The sequence below is a fragment of the Gadus macrocephalus genome, chromosome 6 (genome assembly GCF_031168955.1).
Source record: "Gadus macrocephalus chromosome 6, ASM3116895v1".
In the NCBI taxonomy this organism is placed as follows: Eukaryota; Metazoa; Chordata; class Actinopteri; order Gadiformes; family Gadidae; genus Gadus; species Gadus macrocephalus.
The window spans coordinates 25,687,527-25,704,653 of NC_082387.1; the positions used below are offsets into that span (position 1 = coordinate 25,687,527).

The 17,127-nt window shown below is 45.0% G+C and overlaps 3 protein-coding genes across 10 annotated transcripts; all 3 read left to right on the forward strand.

Annotated features, from left to right (window-relative positions):
• Positions 1–3,499: 3,499 nt before the first annotated feature.
• LOC132458889 (B-cell receptor CD22-like) lies at positions 3,500–16,958 on the forward strand. 8 transcript variants are annotated; one of them, XM_060053265.1, is made up of 8 exons: positions 3,501–3,605; positions 4,126–4,476; positions 4,897–5,163; positions 5,455–5,514; positions 15,085–15,115; positions 15,413–15,458; positions 15,600–15,682; positions 16,596–16,958. In XM_060053265.1, the coding sequence occupies exons 1-8, from the start codon at positions 3,560–3,562 to the stop codon at positions 16,645–16,647; spliced, it is 936 nt and encodes a 311-aa protein (XP_059909248.1). In that variant the 5' UTR covers positions 3,501–3,559; the 3' UTR covers positions 16,648–16,958. The 8 variants fall into 8 exon arrangements, 7 of the variants coding, with proteins under 7 accessions (XP_059909250.1, XP_059909252.1, XP_059909246.1 ...); XM_060053267.1 differs by lacking the exons at positions 15,085–15,115; positions 15,413–15,458; positions 15,600–15,682; positions 16,596–16,958 and adding exons at positions 5,966–6,008; positions 6,201–6,283; positions 7,090–7,945 and having other exon boundaries at positions 3,500–3,605; positions 5,455–5,545; XM_060053269.1 differs by lacking the exons at positions 15,085–15,115; positions 15,413–15,458; positions 15,600–15,682; positions 16,596–16,958 and adding exons at positions 5,969–6,008; positions 6,201–6,283; positions 7,090–7,945 and having other exon boundaries at positions 3,500–3,605; positions 5,455–5,545.
• On the forward strand, positions 8,178–11,347 carry LOC132458903 (sialoadhesin-like). The gene is made up of 4 exons (XM_060053293.1): positions 8,178–8,247; positions 8,782–9,111; positions 9,573–9,839; positions 10,833–11,347. The coding sequence occupies exons 1-4, from the start codon at positions 8,193–8,195 to the stop codon at positions 10,955–10,957; spliced, it is 777 nt and encodes a 258-aa protein (XP_059909276.1). The 5' UTR covers positions 8,178–8,192; the 3' UTR covers positions 10,958–11,347.
• LOC132458908 (sialoadhesin-like) lies at positions 12,927–14,656 on the forward strand. The gene is made up of 3 exons (XM_060053302.1): positions 12,927–13,080; positions 13,607–13,978; positions 14,313–14,656. The coding sequence occupies exons 1-3, from the start codon at positions 13,035–13,037 to the stop codon at positions 14,639–14,641; spliced, it is 747 nt and encodes a 248-aa protein (XP_059909285.1). The 5' UTR covers positions 12,927–13,034; the 3' UTR covers positions 14,642–14,656.
• Positions 16,959–17,127: the final 169 nt, after the last annotated feature.

Here is a 17,127-nt window from a genome sequence, read left to right on the forward strand (position 1 = left end):
TCAGGCACAAATTCACACACACTCACGCACACACAATACACACACAATACAGACACACAGATTTATAAACACACACACACACCTGTGGTCCACCTCCTGCTTTGTCTTTGCGTCTGAATTGTTTCCTGAAGACTGGTTTCAGCACAATGTCCACCCTCTTATGGTCTATTGATATTAACTCTCTCTCTGTCTTTATTTTATGTACCTCTCTTCACCTCTCTCCCTCCCTCTCACTCTCCTTCACCTCTCTCCCTCCCTCTCACTCCTTCACCTCTCTCCCTCCCTCTCACTCCCCTTCACCTCTCTCCCTCCCTCTCACTCCCCTTCACCTCTCTCCCTCCCTCTCACTCCTTCACCTCTCTCCCTCCCTCTAACTCCTTCACCTCTCTCCCTCCCTCTCACTCCCCTTCACCTCTCTCCCTCCCTCTCACTCCTTCACCTCTCTCTCTCCCTCTCACTCCTTCACCTCTCTCCCTCCCTCTCACTCCCCTTCACCTCTCTCTCTCCCTCTCACTCCTCTTCACCTCTCTCAGCTCATTTTGTCCCATTTGGTCATTATTTATAATAACTTCATTGTTGATTGTATGTCATGTAAATGAGAGAGGGAGAAGTGCAGATATACTGTATATGGACTTGAAAGCGATGCGAGGACATTTTCACACACACTCACACACGTACACGCACACGCACACACAATACACACACAATACACAATACAGACATACATATTTACGACCGCGCACACACACACACACCTGTGGTCCACCTCCTGCTCTCAGTCCTTGCGTCTGAACTGTTTCCTGAAGACTGGTTTCAGCACAATGTCCACCTCTTATGGTCTATTCATATTAACTCTCTGTCTTCTATTTCTGTACCTCTCTCCCTCCCTCTCACTCTGCTCCCCTCTCTCTCTATCTCTCCCTCCCCTTCACCTCTCTCCCTCACTCTCACTCCTTCACCTCTCTCCCTCCCTCTCACTCCTTCACCTCTCTCCCTCCCTCTCCCTCCCTCTCACTCCTTCAACTCTCTGCTTCCCTCTCCCATCCCTTCACCTTTCTCCCTCCCTCTCACTCCTTCACCTCTCTGCCTCCCTCTTACTCCTCTTCACCTTTCTCCCTCCCTCTCACTCCTTCACCTCTCTGCCTCCCTCTCACTCCCCATCACCTCTCTCCGTCCCTCTCACTCCCCTTCACCTCTCTCCCTCCCTCTCACTCCTTCACCTCTCTCCCTCCCTCTCCCTCCCTCTCACTCCTTCACCACTCTCCCTCCCTCTCACTCTCCTTCACCTCTCTCCCTCCCTCCCCTTCACCTCTCTCCCTCCCTCTCACTCCCCTTCACCTCTCTCCCTCCCTCTCACTCCCCTTCACCTCTCTCCCTCCCTCTCACTCCCCTTCACCTCTCTCAGCTCATTTTGTCCCATTTGGTCATTTTTTATAGTTACTCCATTGTTGATTGTATGTCATGTAAATGAGAGAGGGAGAAGTGCGGATATATATGGACTTGAAAGCGATGTGTACTGCGGTTAGTGGTTATTGCAGAGAATATCTAAAAGGAGGAAGCTACATGTGAGGACATTTTGCTGTAGCCTTTCACAATCAGCAAATCAGCTCCCCCCCTGTCCTACTGATGGCTATAGCCAGACACTAGTCTGACATGATCTAATCTAATATATTCTCTTATAGTCTAACATTATCCTCTCTCTCTCTCTCTCTCTCTCTCTCTCTCTCTCTCTCTCTCTCTCTCTCTCTCTCTCTCTCTCGCTCTCTCTCTCTCTCTCTCTCTCTCTCACTCCAGGATTCCACAGGTCCGTCCACCTGGAGGTTGCCGTGGTGAAGGGCGTGGTGTTGGCGGTTCTCCTTCTCCTCCTGGCTGGGGCTGGCTTCGCTAAATGGTGCACAAACAAAACCAATCAAATCTATAAAAAAGCTTTTTGTCGATATGAGACATTGAAGTTGATTTAAAAAAACATATTTGTACACGTAAGATTAAAGTGGAAATCTCATCTCATCATCTCATTAATAAATGTGGTAAGGTGATTGTATTTTAGAATAATTATTTTGTCATATTGGTGTAAATTCCATTGCCGTCCCTGTGGGCTGTGGCTGACGGCTGGTCTCAGCAGCCTCACCTGGCCTGAGGCAGACTGAGAGACTCTGGGGCTGGTGGGGCTGCACACCTGTTGTGCGTTGGCTAGTCAATGCTCACAGGTTAAACCAGCCGTCACCACAACCACTCAGGAGATCACCTAGATGGCAGCATTGATCACCATCTTCATGTGTCAGGGACAACATCCGCAATAAACCGGTTTGAACTTCATCACCCTGTGTCCTGCTTTCACTGGGCTTGAAGAGCCCAGTGAAAGCCACCTAGATGGAGTGAGTCGGCCATCTTTAGGAGGAGTGGGGCGGCCATCTTTAGGAGGAGTGGGTCGGCCATCTTTAGGAGGAGAGGGTCGGCCGTCTTTAAGAGGAGTGGATCGGCCATCTTTAAGAGGAGTGGGTCGGCCATCTTTAGGAGGAGTGGGTCGGCCATCTTTAGGAGGAGTGGGTCGGCCATCTTTAGGAGGAGTGGGTCGGCCATCTTTAAGAGGAGTGGGTCGGCCATCTTTAAGAGGAGTGGGTCGGCCATCTTTAGTTTTATCTTAACTTTGTTTCTATCACAGAATGGGGAAACACAAAAAGAAGAACCAGAGAATCAACCAACGAAGACATAAACCACAAGGCATAAATATAACCGAGCAGAGTCACTGTTGATCCTTATCACCAGAAGTCCCGCCCCTCTCTGCCCATTGGCCAACCCATGAACTCAGGCGGAGAGCGAGAGACTGTGTGAGATAAGCTCAGCAGCTCACCAACACTCATAGTTTCCTGTCTTCAGAGAACATTCGTAAACTAACATCCACAATATATTGTTCATAGGTCAGCGTTTGAATTCACACACTTTGTTGAGGGGTAATATCTGGGGGTCACTGAGATACAATTATCATGAAGACATTTAGATGCAGCTTATTCTGCCAGTTATTGTACTTTAGGCATGGTCATTGTTCACGTAATCCTGTCATGTTGACGATAATAATGGCTGATCAATAATCCATATACACTGGAGATACTCCACCTGTGACCGATGTTGGCCGCGTACATTGTGGCCCATCGTGCATCCCTAACTTCTTGGCTCTAAGTTTGATGAATCAATTAAAGACATAACGGTTGCTCAATATAATAATAGAAAGTCAAACTCTACTTAAAATTATGTTTTTTCACGATCGAAACCAAGTTGTAGATCAATCCAAAGCAAAGGGACTACTGCTATAAAACACGTTGATAATGGAACTATAGGGACCTTGATAGGATGTCATGTCAATGAGACTAGAGTGAGAAGGGAAGCTATATATGGTATTTAAAGCATTGTGAAGGGAGGTTAGTGGCTATTGCAGAGAATATGTAAAAGGAGGAAGCTACATGTGAAAAATATTTCTGTAGCCTTTCACAATCAGCCAATCAGCCCTCCCCCTGTCCAAGTGGCGTTAATAACCAGACACAGAGAGGCTGCTACGGAGCAGATGAAGATGAATCCATGGACCCTCTCTGTGCTACTGCTGCTAGCTGGTAAGCTGTAATGCTTCTTCTGTTTACTACCGGGAACGTGTCTGTACACAAACTGGATCAAGCTGGCCTGCTGGCTCAACCTAGAGCTCTTTTTAGAGTCTAATGGGACCTCAACTCCACCACTAGACACAGACAAAGAAGGACTTTTTGATCAGTTTATCGTGCCATATGTTATCATAATAATAAATGCTTTGTTTTCTTAATGGGCCTCACCAAAAAAGCTTTCATAACATAAAAGAAAAAAACTTGATATATAGAGTTTGATGTTTGACACGATATATAGTATAATTTATTATGCTTTCTGATATGATATCAAATATTATCTAACATGATATAAACCAAACACGTCACAATATCAACGTCCCACCCTGACCTTCTCAGAGCGTCTTTACCATCAACCAGTCGCTCTCATTCTCACCATGACGGTGAAAAGCTCAACTTGGAGAGAGCATGACCTCATGTGAGACCCTCCCTTAGAACCGGGCTCCCTGTTGTGACCCCGACTGTCTGCTTCCTCCAGGGCCGCTGGGGGCGGACCCTGACTGGCACGTGGAGTACCCTGACTCCTTCTGCGTGGTGGAGGGCTCCACCGCCACCATCCCCTGCAGCTTCACCCACCCCGCGGGGCTCCGGGTGAAGCGGGTGGTCTGGTGCCACAATCATGAGTTCTGCCAGCGCCACGTGTACTTCGGGTACGACAGCAGCTACGTCCGGGCCAACAGCAGGTTCCTGTACCTGGGGGACCTCGTCAGGAACTGCACCTTGAATATCACCAAGACGGTGAAAGAGGATGCTGCAAGGTACCGCTTCCGCTTGAAGACTAACGCCGAAGGGTACGCTGGACCGAAAGGAGTCATAGTCAACGTCACTAGTAAGTGTTCTGGTACTGTTACTAGTTGGTTTTACATCTAGTACTGTTACTAGGGTCAGTGTTACCTCTACTACTGTCCCATTATAATAGGACTATAGGAAGAGACTAGACTTGGTCCCCATTGGGGAGGGATTAGTAGCTTCCTGTAGTCAACCTTGAGCAAGATGTCCTCACCCACCTGCTCCTCATGAGATGTTTCTGGATGTCCTGGAAGACGCTTTGGATCAAAGGGACTCTATCACAAAGAGCTTGATAAGGAACAGCCTGGGAAGTTGGCGCATAAAACAGTTTGTAAGACTCCTTGTATCTGCAAACTGACAGTAAATATTCAATTATAAGTGAAGACCACTTCAACTTCAGAGAAAATGTTGTCAATCTGTCCGGTTGTAAAGAACGTCCGTCTCACTGTGTCTTCAACAGATGGAGAGGATGTGAAGGTCAGAAGCTCCGTCACTGACCATGTGGTGAAAGAGGGCGGTCAGGTCACACTCACCTGTACCTCAGCCTGCTCCTTCCACCAATTGGACGTCCACTGGTACAGAAATGGCCATGCCCTATCAGAGACAGGCCCCGCCCTCCACCTCAGCAATCTGACCAATGACGACACAGGGAATTACACCTGCTCTCTGGACTCCAGTGGGCAGAACACCTCTGCGCCTTTGAGTCTATTGGTGTTGGTAGATGAAGGTGAGCCCCTCTGTGTTCACTAATGCACATGAGGGTGGTCCCTCATCTAATGTAATATAGTATTTTATAGCCTAACATTATCTAGTCTAATATAGTCTATTATAGTTTGACATTATCTTATTGAATCTAAAATAAAGTAATTTCTCTCATGTAATTGTTTCTGAAATGATGTAATCTACTCTAATCAAACTGTATCCAACATATTATATCATGCAATGTAATCTTACTGTTATTAAGAAAGTGATCTAATAAAATTGTATCTGACATGAATGCGTTCTTTTACAAAATAAGAGAAGTCTGGCTGGCTCCTGTCAGTGCCGGTGGTGTTGGTGCTGTTGGCTGTGTTCCTTCTCCTCCTGGCTGGGCTGGTCTTCACTAAAAGGTACTCAAATCAAATCTGAGAAGGGGTCAAAATAGGACGCTGAAGATGACTTGTGAGATGATATTTTTGGAAAGATGAAAGTATTTATCCCTAAGATTTGCGTTGATACACAGTAAATGTCTGTTCAACTTGGGGAGCAACGGAGCTCACTGTGGGGCTCACCGGGAGAGGTTGCAATTACCACTTATCACCATATGGGTCGCCAAAGGGAACAGAACCGAGATCTTCCAAATGTCCACTTTGATCTTGATGCTGATAATGAAGATGATATTGTTTGAAAGGCATTATTACCCTTGGAGATTAAACTCATAGTAATTAATAGAAATCCAACTGAAATCTCTAATATGAAATGTTACCTTGTTAGTTAATTGGTGTTTTATTATTGGACATATCTGTAATGTCTTTTTTATTATTAAATAGGAGACAAGCACAAAAAAAGGAATCAGAGGTGATTCAAAAACAGGTGAGTACTTCCTGTCAGTTTCAACTAAAAGTGTGTGTGTGTGTGTGTGTGTGTGTGTGTGTGTGTGTGTGTGTGTGTGTGTGTGTGTGTGTGTGTGTGTGTGTGTGTGTGTGTTTATGTTTGTCTGGATTAATTGATGGACACACGTGTTTGTGTGAGTGTGTCTGTCTGACCACCTGTCTGTCTGTCTAGGAGGTGGACCGTAAACAGGAAGCGGTGGGAGCTTCGGAGGAAGTCAGCTATTCGACCGTCCACTTCAAACCAAGCTCCTCAAGGTAACCGTCTCCTGTTACGATGTAACCTTCTGATGATGAAGAAGACGGTAACAATGTAATTGTTCATCACCAATAAGGCGCGATAATGTCATCTTTTATCGGTGAAACAGATCAGTACTTGTTCATTGATGAAACCAGTGCCAACACTAGCTCCATTTAAACATTCCTAATGAAATGTTTCTAAAGCTTAACGGAAGATAACGGTCCGGGAGATCAAACCATCGTCTCCCCTGGCTTTACCTCCGGTACAATAGCATTTAAATAAAATGACTTGGTTGTATCAAATCTGCCAAAGAGCATTTAGCGTGTGGGTAGTAAAGTGTTTTTAAACACCCTGTTTTAGCTCAAGTTTGAACACTTTGAGAATTTAAATAAATTTTAAACATGTGATACGGCCCAGATTGCTGCGATTTGCTGTAACGGACACAACCAGAAACATAAACCGCCTCCCAAACGAAGCTCTGTACATCAACACGCACACATGCACGCGCACACGCAAACGAACACGCACACGCACACACACCTTCACCCTGGCATTCAAGAGCACCTGAACTGGAATTCAGAGGAAAATAGATTTTTAACAAACTCCTTGGCGTAGACTCTCAAAAACGTAGTGTTTTAAATCAGTTTTTCAAAATAATGTATTATTTGAGTAACTGACAGAATGGCATTGACGACTATGTTGAGATCAAAGTAGGTTTAAAACCAGAACAGTTTAACTGGTTCACTTGTTCAGTGGCACTTAAAGCCTACTAGTGAAATGATGAAGGGAATCTGAGGTTTGCTGGTCTGCTTCTGGGTGACAGGTCAGCCCCTGGACCGGAACATGAGATCGTCTACAGCGAGGTCGTTGGCTGAACCAAACTCAAGCAGCAACTCCTCTTCCTCCTCCAGTGATGACCGAGATAAGGGAACACTGACGTCATCATGTCTGTTGTCTCTCACAGACTTATTGGTTGAGTCTTGATTTTTTCAGTTTATATTTCTGATTGTAACATTTCTGATGATTTCAGTGTTTTATGCATTTGAGTTTTCTTTCTTTATCGTATGTTGTTGTTTATTCTGAATATACTCAAGGTTGTCTAAATAACGGTGAGGTTTGTAAAGACTGGTTCTTCTCCATTCTGCTCCTGATGACTAGGCTACTTTTTAAAAAATACTTCTCCATTTAGTTTTCTGATGGCAAGGCAACTCAGTCTTTCGTGAGCCTGTCCTTCTTCTGCTAGCTTACAGTATTTATGCAATCATATCTTGACAGACTATCGGTCATGTATGCTTACAATAAGATCTGTCTTGTTCTTATCATCGGTGGTTGCTGTGTTAAAGTGAAGCCATTTTAAATACTGATAAAGTTAATGGGAGGCAGATAATCACCCTCACCACTGTGGAGCTAATATAAGAAGGGGGAAGTAGAATTCACTGAAACTCAGCAGGAACTTTGTCTGCTGCCATGTGTGTCGAAGTCCTCTCTGCTCCGAACACTATTATTAAGATATCAGAAGTCAGATAGAATTGAATTAAAGTCTTTTTGTGAAGCATCTGTATAAAAAATACAGGTATTATAGGTATGCATAACCCAATTTAGACATCGAACAAGCTTTTTGGGAACTTTATTAGACCTTTCAAGTAGGCTATTAAACTATAGAAGTTGAATTATTACCTAATACTGAGTATGCAGTGTATTTTCATTTGGATATAGCTGTGGAAATATTCCTGTATCAATAAATAACATTTATATCTTAGAGTATGTTGTAAAAAATAAAATAATGTTTTGTACAAATAATGTCTTTTCGAGATGTTGTTTTCTACATTGGGCAGATAGAATCCATTTCCTGTAGCCTTTCACAATCAGCCAATCAGCCCTCCCCCTGTCCAAGTGGCGTTAATAACCAGACACAGAGAGGAAGCTATGGAGCAGATGAAGATGAATCCATGGACCCTCTCTGTGCTCCTGCTGCTAGCTGGTAAGCTGTAATGCTTCTTCTGTTTACTACCTGGAACGTGTCCGTACACAAACTGGATCCAGCTGGCCTGCTGGCTCAAGCTAGAACTCTTTTTAGAGCCTGATGGGACCTCAACTCTAACACTAGACACAGACAAAGAAGGACACTTTGATCAGTTTATCGTTCCATATGTTACCATAATAATAATAGCAGTGATGATAATGATAATGCATTGTTTTCTTAACGGGCCTCACCAAAAGAGCGTTCATAAATAAAATAACAACTTGATGTATTAAGTGTGAAATTTGACACGATTTCCTAATTTATTATACTTTATGATATGATATCAAATGTTATATAATATGATATAAAACCAAACACATTCCAATAACAACGTCCCACCCTGACCTTCTCAGAGCGTCTTTACCATCAACCAGTCGCTCTCATTCTCACCACGACGGTGAAAAGCTCAACTTGGAGAGAGCATGACCTCATGTGAGACCCTCCCTTAGAACCGGGCTCCCTGTTGTGACCCCGACTGTCTGCTTCCTCCAGGGCCGCTGGGGGCGGACCCTGACTCCTTCCGCGTGGTGGAGGGCTCCACCGCCACCATCCCCTGCAGCTTCATCCACCCCGCGGGGCTCCGGGTGAACCGCGTGGTCTGGTGCGCCAATCACGGGATGTGCCACGGCACCACGCCCAACGTGTACGACAGCAGCAACGTCCGGGCCGACATCAGGTTCCTGTACCTGGGGGACCTCGTCAGGAACTGCACCTTAAAGATCATCAAGACGGAGAAACAGGACGCTGGAACGTACCGCTTCCGCTTCGAGACCAACGGCGTAGGGTACACCGGACCGAAAGGAGTCGTAGTCACTGTCACTAGTAAGTGTTACTTCTAGTACTGTTACTAGTTGGTTTTACATCTAGTACTGTTACTAGGGTCGGGGTTACCTCTACTACTGTCCCATTATAATAGGACTATAGGAAGAGACTAGACTTGGTCCCCATTGGGGAGGGATTAGTAGCTTCCTGTAGTCAACCTTGAGCAAGATGTCCCCTCACCCACCTGCTCCTCATAATAATAATAATAATAATAATAATACATTTAATTTAGAGGCGCCTTTCAAGACACCCAAGGTCACCTTACAGCTCACCTGCTCCTCATGAGATGTTTCTGGATGTCCTGGAAGACGCTTTGGATCAAATGCATTTTATGATTTCTTGTATCTGGAAACTGACAGTGGTAAATAGTCAATGATAAGTGATGACCACTTCCACTGAAGGGTATATGCTGTCATTCTGTCAAGTTGTAAAGAACGTCCGTCTCACTGTGTCCTCAACAGATGGAGAGGATGTGAAGGTCAGAAGCTCCGTCACTGACCATGTGGTGAAAGAGGGCGGTCAGGTCACACTCACCTGTACCTCAGCCTGCTCCTTCCACCAATTTGACGTCCACTGGAACAGAAATGGCCACGCCCTATCAGAGACAGGCCCCGCCCTCCACCTCAGCTCTCTGACCAATGACGACGCAGGGGATTACACCTGCTCTCTGGACTCCAGTGGGCAGAACACCTCTGCGCCTTGGAGTCTGGTCGTGGTGGAAGATGAAGGTGAGCCCCTCTGTGTTCACTAATGCACAAGAGGGTGGTCCCTCATCTAATGTAATAACGTATCATCTAACATTATCTAATCTAATAAAGTATTTTATAGTCTAACATTATCTAATCTAATATAGTTCATGATAGTCCAACATTATCTATTATAATCTATTATAGTCTGACATTATCTAATGTAATATAGTCTATTCTTGTCTCACATTATCAAATATAGTCTATTATAGTCTCACATTATCTAATCTAATAGAGTCAAACATTACATTGAAGCAATAGATCACGCCAGGCTGTGGTATGTGCTCATTATACCACTGTTAAGGGGCGTTGCCCGGCCCCGACGCGCAGCGGAGGGCCGGCGACCCCCTTCACAGTGGTATAATGAGCACATACCACTGACTGAAGTGATCTATTGCTTTTATACAACGGTTACTGTTATGGCAAAACGAAAGTCATTGACACACTACATTTAAAAAGAAACCAAGAAAGTCAAAGTAGCCGTTTTATTAAAGAATACAAAAAAGTAGTCCCTCCTGGCTGCCGTCAGAGTGCACGACGGTCGCTATGCAACACACTTTAGCGTCCCTCCGAGAGAAGGCTCCGATAGAGCGGTTCGCCGGCAATTTATCCTATGGAGCAGTTCACTCGCCGTGTGCCTAAGCTTTCGTTAGTCTCTCCATCGCCTTGCTCACTCCCGGAGTAACAACATTTACACCCTCTCCATCATCCAACATATGTTTTACTTTGTAACTGTTTCTACTTCCAGGCGCGGAGTGATATGCAAACTTTCACAAAATGATCGGGCGTCATAGCAGTTATGTATACGCTCATTATACAACAGTTAGGAACCAATCAGATCGCTGGATTTAGGCCCCCCGTTGTATAAAATCTAATATAGTCTAACATTATGTGATAAATAGTCTAATATTATCTATTATAGTCTAACCTATTGACCGCTCCATCCATGGATGAATCCCTTGTGTTGTTCTCCAGGATTCCACAGGTCCGTCCACCTGGAGGTTGCCGTGGTGAAGGGCGTGGTGTTGGCGGTTCTCCTTCTCCTCCTGGCTGGGGTTGTCTTTGCTAAATGGTGCTCAAACAAAACCAATCAAATGTAAAAAAGCTGTTTGTCGATATGAGACATTGAAGTTGATTTAAAGAAAACATATTTGTACGCGTAAAGATTAAAGTAGAGATGTTCATGTTAATAAATGTGTTACAGTGATTGTATTTTAGAATAATTATTTTGTCATATTGGAGTAAATTCCATTGCCGTCCCTGTGGGCTGTGGCTGACGGCTGGTCTCAGCAGCCTCACCTGGCCTGAGTCAGACTGAGAGACTCTGGGGCTGGTGGGGCTGCACACCTGTTGTGCGTTGGCTAGTCAATGCTCACAGGTTAAACCAGCCGTCACCACACACACTCAGGAGATCACCTAGATGGCAGCATTGATCACCATCTTCATGTGTCAGGGACTTCAACCTCCGCAATAAACCAGTTTGTACTTCATCCCCCTGTGGCCTGTGTCTTGAAGAGCCCAGTGAAAGCCACCTAGATGGAATGAGTCAGCCATCTTTAGGTACAGTGGGGCGGCCATCTTTAAGAGGAGTAGGTCGGCCGTCTTTAGGAGGAGTGGGTCGGCCATCTTTAGGAGGAGTGGGTCGGCCATCTTTAAGAGGAGTGGGTCGGCCATCTTTAGGAGGAGTGGGTCGGCCATCTTTAGGAGGAGTGGGTCGGCCATCTTTAGGAGGAGTGGGTCGGCCGTCTTTAAGAGGAGTGGGTCGGCCATCTTTAAGAGGAGTGGGTCGGCCATCTTTAGGAGGAGTGGGTCGGCCATCTTTAGGAGGAGTGGGTCGGCCATCTTTAAGAGGAGTGGGTCGGCCATCTTTAGGAGGAGTGGGTCGGCCATCTTTAGGAGGAGTGGGTCGGCCATCTTTAGGAGGAGTGGGTCGGCCATCTTTAGGAGGAGTGGGTCGGCCATCTTTAGGAGGAGTGGGTCGGCCGTCTTTAAGAGGAGTGGGTCGGCCATCTTTAAGAGGAGTGGGTCGGCCATCTTCAGGAGGAGTGGGTCGGCCATCTTTAAGAGGAGTGGGTCGGCCATCTTTAAGAGGAGTGGGTCGGCCATCTTTAGGAGGAGTGGGTCGGCCATCTTTAGGAGGAGTGGGTCGGCCGTCTTTAAGAGGAGTGGGTCGGCCATCTTTAAGAGGAGTGGGTCGGCCATCTTCAGGAGGAGTGGGTCGGCCATCTTTAGTTTTATCTTAACTTTGTTTCTATCACAGAATGGGGAAACACAAAAAGAAGAACCAGAGAATCAACCAACGAAGACACAAACCACAAGGCATAAATATAACTGAGCAGAGTCACTGTTGATCCTTATCACCTGAAGTCCCGCCCCTCTCTGCCCATTGGCCAACCCATGAACTCAGGCGGAGAGCGAGAGACTGTATGAGATAAGCTCAGCAGCTCACCAACACTCATATTTCCCTGTCTTCAGAGAACATTCGTAAACTAACAACCACAATATATTGTTCATAGGTCACACACTTTGTTGAGGGGTAATATCTGGGGGTCACTGAGATACAATTATCATGAAGACATGTAGTTGTAGCTTATTCTTTTGTAGTTGTTCTAGTTATACTTTAGGCACGGTCATTGTTCACGTAATCCTGTCGTGTTCACTAATAATAACGGCTGATCAATAATCCATATACACTCGATATACTCCACCTGTGACCGATGTTGGCCGCGTACATTGTGGCCCATCGTGCATCCCTAACTTCTAGTCTCTAAGTTTGATGAATCAAATGAAGACATAACGGTTGCTCAATATAATAATAGAAAGTCACACTCTACATCAACTTATGTTTTGTTACGATCTAAACCAAGTTGTAGATCAATCCAAAGCAAAGGGACTACTTCTATAAAACACGTTGATAATGGGTCTATAGGGACGTTCTACTGGGTCAATATGAACTGAACTGCTGATTGGATTCCATGTCAATGAGAGAGGGAGAAGGGAAGCTATATATGGTATTTAAACATTGTGAAGGGAGGGTAGTGTCTATTGCAGAGAATATCTAAAAGGAGGAAGCTACATGTGAAGACTATTACTGTTGCCTTCCACAATCAGCCATTCAGCCCTCCCCCTGTCCAAGTGGCGTTAATAACCACGCACAGAGAGGCAGCTACGGAGCAGATGAAGATGAATCCATGGACCCTCTCTGTGCTCCTGCTGCTAGCTGGTAAGCTGTAATGCTTCTTCTGTTTACTACCTGGAACGTGTCCGTACACAAACTGGATCCAGCTGGCCTGTGGGCTCAACCGAGAGCTCTTTTAAGAGTCTAATGGGACCTCAAATCTACCACTAGACACAGACAAAGATGGACACAGATCAGTTTATCGTTACATATGTTATAATAATAATATTGATGATAATAATAATGCATTGTTTTCTTAATGGGCCTCACCCCAAGAGCTTTCATAACATAAAAGAAAAACGTGATATATAAAGTGTGAAATTAGAGACGATATTGTATAATTCATTATGCTTTATGATATGATGTCAAATATTGTATAATATGATATAAAACCAAACACATTACAATATCAACGTCCCACCCTGACATTCTCAGAGCGTCTTTACCATCACGGGTCGCTCATTCTCACCATGACGGTGAAAAGCTCAACTTGGAGAGAGCATGACCTCATGTGAGACCCTCCCTTAGAACCGGGCTCCCTGTTGTGACCCCGACTGTCTGCTTCCTCCAGGGCCGCTGGGGGCGGACCCTGGCTGGCACGTGGAGTACCCTGAGTCCTTCTGCGTCGTGGAGGGCTCCATCGCCACCATCCCCTGCAGCTTCACCCACCCCAAGGTGCACGAAAAGACCGGCGTGGTGGTGGAGCGGGTGGAGCGGGTGGTCTGGTGCCCCGATCACAAGATCTGCCACCTCACCACGCCCAACGTGTACGACAGCAAGGGCCTGAACAACAGCAGGTTCCAGTACCTGGGGGACCGCGTCGGGAACTGCACCTTAAATATCATCAAAACGGTGAAACAGGACGCTGCAACGTACCGCTTCCGCTTTGAGACCAACGGCGGAGGGTACACCGGACCGAAAGGAGTCGGAGTCACTGTCACTGGTAAGTGTTACTTCTGGTCCTGTTACTAGTTAGTTTACATCTAGTACTGTTACTAGGGTCGGGGTTACCTCTACTACTGTCCCATTATAATAGGACTATAGGAAGAGACTAGACTTGGTTCCCATCGGGGAGGGATTAGTAGCTTCCTGTAGTCAACCTTGAGCAGGATGTCCTCACCCACCTGCTCCTCATGAGATGTTTCTGGATGTCCTGGAAGACGCTTTGGATCAAATGCATTTCATGATTCCCTGTATCTGCAAACCGACAGTGGTAAATAGTCAATGATAAGGGATGACCACTTCAAATGAAGGGTGTATGCTGTCAATCTGTCCAGTTGTAAAGAACGTCCGTCTCACTGTGTCTTCAACCGATGGAGAGGATGTGAAGGTCAGAAGCTCCGTCACTGACCATGTGGTGAAAGAGGGCGGTCAGGTCACACTCACCTGTACCTCAGCCTGCTCCTTCAACCAATTGGACGTCCACTGGTCCAGAAATGGCCACGCCCTATCAGAGACGGGCCCCGCCCTCCACCTCAGCTGTCTGACCAATGACGACACAGGGAATTACACCTGCTCTCTGGACTCCAGCAGACAGAAAACCTCTGTGCCTTGGAGTCTGGTCGTGGTGGAAGATGATGAAGGTGAGCCCCTCTGTGTTCACTAATGTCATGAGGGTGGTCCCTCATCTAATGTAATATAGTCTATTATAGTTTGACATTATCTAATCCAATAAAGTCTATTATAGTCTGACATTATCTAATCTAACATGGTATATTATAGTCTGACATTATTTAATCTAATATAGTCTCTTATAGTCTGATATTATCTAATCTAATAGTCAATTATAACATTATCTAATTGAATTTAATTGTATCTCAAATTAATTAATTTTATAGGTAATCTAATGTAATTGTTTCTGAAATTATGTCAACTAATCTAATTGAGCTGTATCCTACACGTTTTATAATGTAATCTAACTGTTAATAACAAAGTGATCTAAACTAGTCTAATTGTATCTGACATAGATGTGTTGTTCTACAGGAAGACACCAGTCTGACAGTGGCTGGCGCGTGTCAGTGCCGGTGGTGTCGGTGCTGCTGGCTGGGGTCCTCCTGGCTGGGCTGGTCTTCGCTAAAAGGTACTCAGACAAAATCTGAGAAGAGGGCAAAAAAGGACGTGGAGTATGATGTGTGAGATGATATTTTTGGAAAGATGAAAGTTCACTGTGGAGCTCACCGGTGGAGATTGCAATTACCACTTATCGCCATAGGTCTCGCCAAAGAAAACACATGTTCGAAAGGCATTATTGCCCTTGGAGACTAACCTCATTATAATCCATGGAAATCCAACTGAAATCTCTAAACTGAAAGGTAACTGGTAGTAAAATGGTGTTGTGTTATTGGACAGATCTGTAATCTCTTTTTTTATTATTAAATAGGAGACATGCACAAAAAAAGGCATCAGAGGTGATTCAAAAACAGGTGAGTACTTCCTGTCACTATCAAAATAAAAGCGTGTGTGTGTGTGCGTGTGCGTGTGTGTGTGTTTGGGTTAATAGATGGACACACGTGTTTGTGTGAGTGTGTCTGTCTGACCACCTGTCTGTCTGTCTGTCTGTCTAGGAGGTGGACCGTAAACAGGAAGCGGTGGGAACTTCAGAGGAAGTCAGCTATTCAACAATCCGCCTCAAACCCAATTCCTCGAGGTAACCGTCTCCTGTTACGATGTAACCTTCCGATGAAGAAGAAGAAGAGGGTAGCAATGTAATTGTTCATCACTATTAAGACGCGATGATGTCATCTTTTATCAGTGAAACAGATCAGTACTTGTTCATTGATGAAACCAGTGCCAACACTTACTCCATTAAAACATCCCTCATGAAATGTTTCTAAAGCTTGACGGACGATAACGGTCCGGGCGATCAAACCATCGTCTCCCCTGGCTTTACATCCGGTACAATAGCATTTAAAAAAATGACTTGGTTGTATTAAATCTGCCGAAGAGCATTTAGCGTGTGGACAGTAAAGTGCTTCTAAACACCCTGAATGAAGTTTAAGCGCTATGATAATTCAAATAATTCATGACATGAGTTGTTTTGAGTTCTAGGAAGGAGAGGGAGGTGTTATCCCCATGGTTATGACCCACAGCAGCCTTTTTTAATAGAGGAAAGATCTTAACTTAAGAGTGTGATGGGGGTGATTTTGTGCATGCGTGGCGCCCAGACCGCAGCGTTATGCTGCAACGGAAGCAACCAGCAACATAAACCGCCTCCCAAACGAAGCTCTGCCAATCAACACACACACACGCACGCTCGCACGCACGCACGCACGCACCTTCAACCTGGCATTCAAGAGCACCTGAACTGGAATTAAGATGAGGGTTTTTTAACAAAGTGTTTGGCGTAGACGAAAAATGGAAGGTTTTAAATCTGTTTTTCAAAATAAGTTTATTATTTGAGTGACAGAATGGGATAGATGACTATGTTGAGATCAAAGTAGACATGGTAAGATGTTTTAAACAAAACAGTTTAACTGGTTCACTAGCTCAGTGGCACTAAAAGCCTACTAGTGAAATGATGAAGGGAATCTGAGGTTTGCTGGTCTTCTTCTGGGTGACAGGTCAGCCCCTGGACCGGAACATGAGATCGTCTACAGCGAGGTCGTTCGCTGAACCAAACTCGAGCAGGGACTCCTCTTCCTCCTCCAGTGACGACGAGATAAGGGAACACTGACATCATCATGTCTGTTGTCTGTCACAGACTTATTGGTTGAGTCTTGTTCTTTTCAGTTTCTATTTCTGCTTGTAACATTTCTGATGATTTCAGTGTTTTATGCATTTGAGTTTTCTTTCTTTATTGTATGTTGTTGTTTATTCTGAATATACTCGAGGTTTTCTGAATAACGGTGAGGTTTGTAAAGACTGGTTCTTCTCCATTCTGCTCCTGATGACGGCTACGTTTAAAAAAAATACTTCTCAACTTAGTTTCCTGATGGAATGGCCGCTCAGTCTTTCTTGAGCCTGTTCTTCTTCTTCTGTTAGCTTTCAGTATTATACAATCATATCTCGACAGACTCAGACTTGACAATCGGTCATGTAGGCTTAGAATAAGAATTGTCATGTTCTTATCATCGGTCGTTCCTGTGTTAAAGT

Coding starts and splice junctions, on each gene's coding strand:
- LOC132458889 (XM_060053263.1), top strand. CDS start 3,560: ATGAAGATGAATCCATGGACCCTCTCTGTGCTACTGCTGCTAGCTG. Junction 3,606..4,125: donor TGTGCTACTGCTGCTAGCTG/GTAAGCTGTAAT, acceptor TGCTTCCTCCAG/GGCCGCTGGGGGCGGACCCT. Junction 6,284..7,089: donor TTCAAACCAAGCTCCTCAAG/GTAACCGTCTCC, acceptor TCTGGGTGACAG/GTCAGCCCCTGGACCGGAAC.
- LOC132458903 (XM_060053293.1), top strand. CDS start 8,193: ATGGAGCAGATGAAGATGAATCCATGGACCCTCTCTGTGCTCCTGCTG. Junction 9,112..9,572: donor AGTCGTAGTCACTGTCACTA/GTAAGTGTTACT, acceptor TGTCCTCAACAG/ATGGAGAGGATGTGAAGGTC. Junction 9,840..10,832: donor GGTCGTGGTGGAAGATGAAG/GTGAGCCCCTCT, acceptor GTTGTTCTCCAG/GATTCCACAGGTCCGTCCAC.
- LOC132458908 (XM_060053302.1), top strand. CDS start 13,035: ATGAAGATGAATCCATGGACCCTCTCTGTGCTCCTGCTGCTAGCTG. Junction 13,081..13,606: donor TGTGCTCCTGCTGCTAGCTG/GTAAGCTGTAAT, acceptor TGCTTCCTCCAG/GGCCGCTGGGGGCGGACCCT. Junction 13,979..14,312: donor AGTCGGAGTCACTGTCACTG/GTAAGTGTTACT, acceptor CAATCTGTCCAG/TTGTAAAGAACGTCCGTCTC.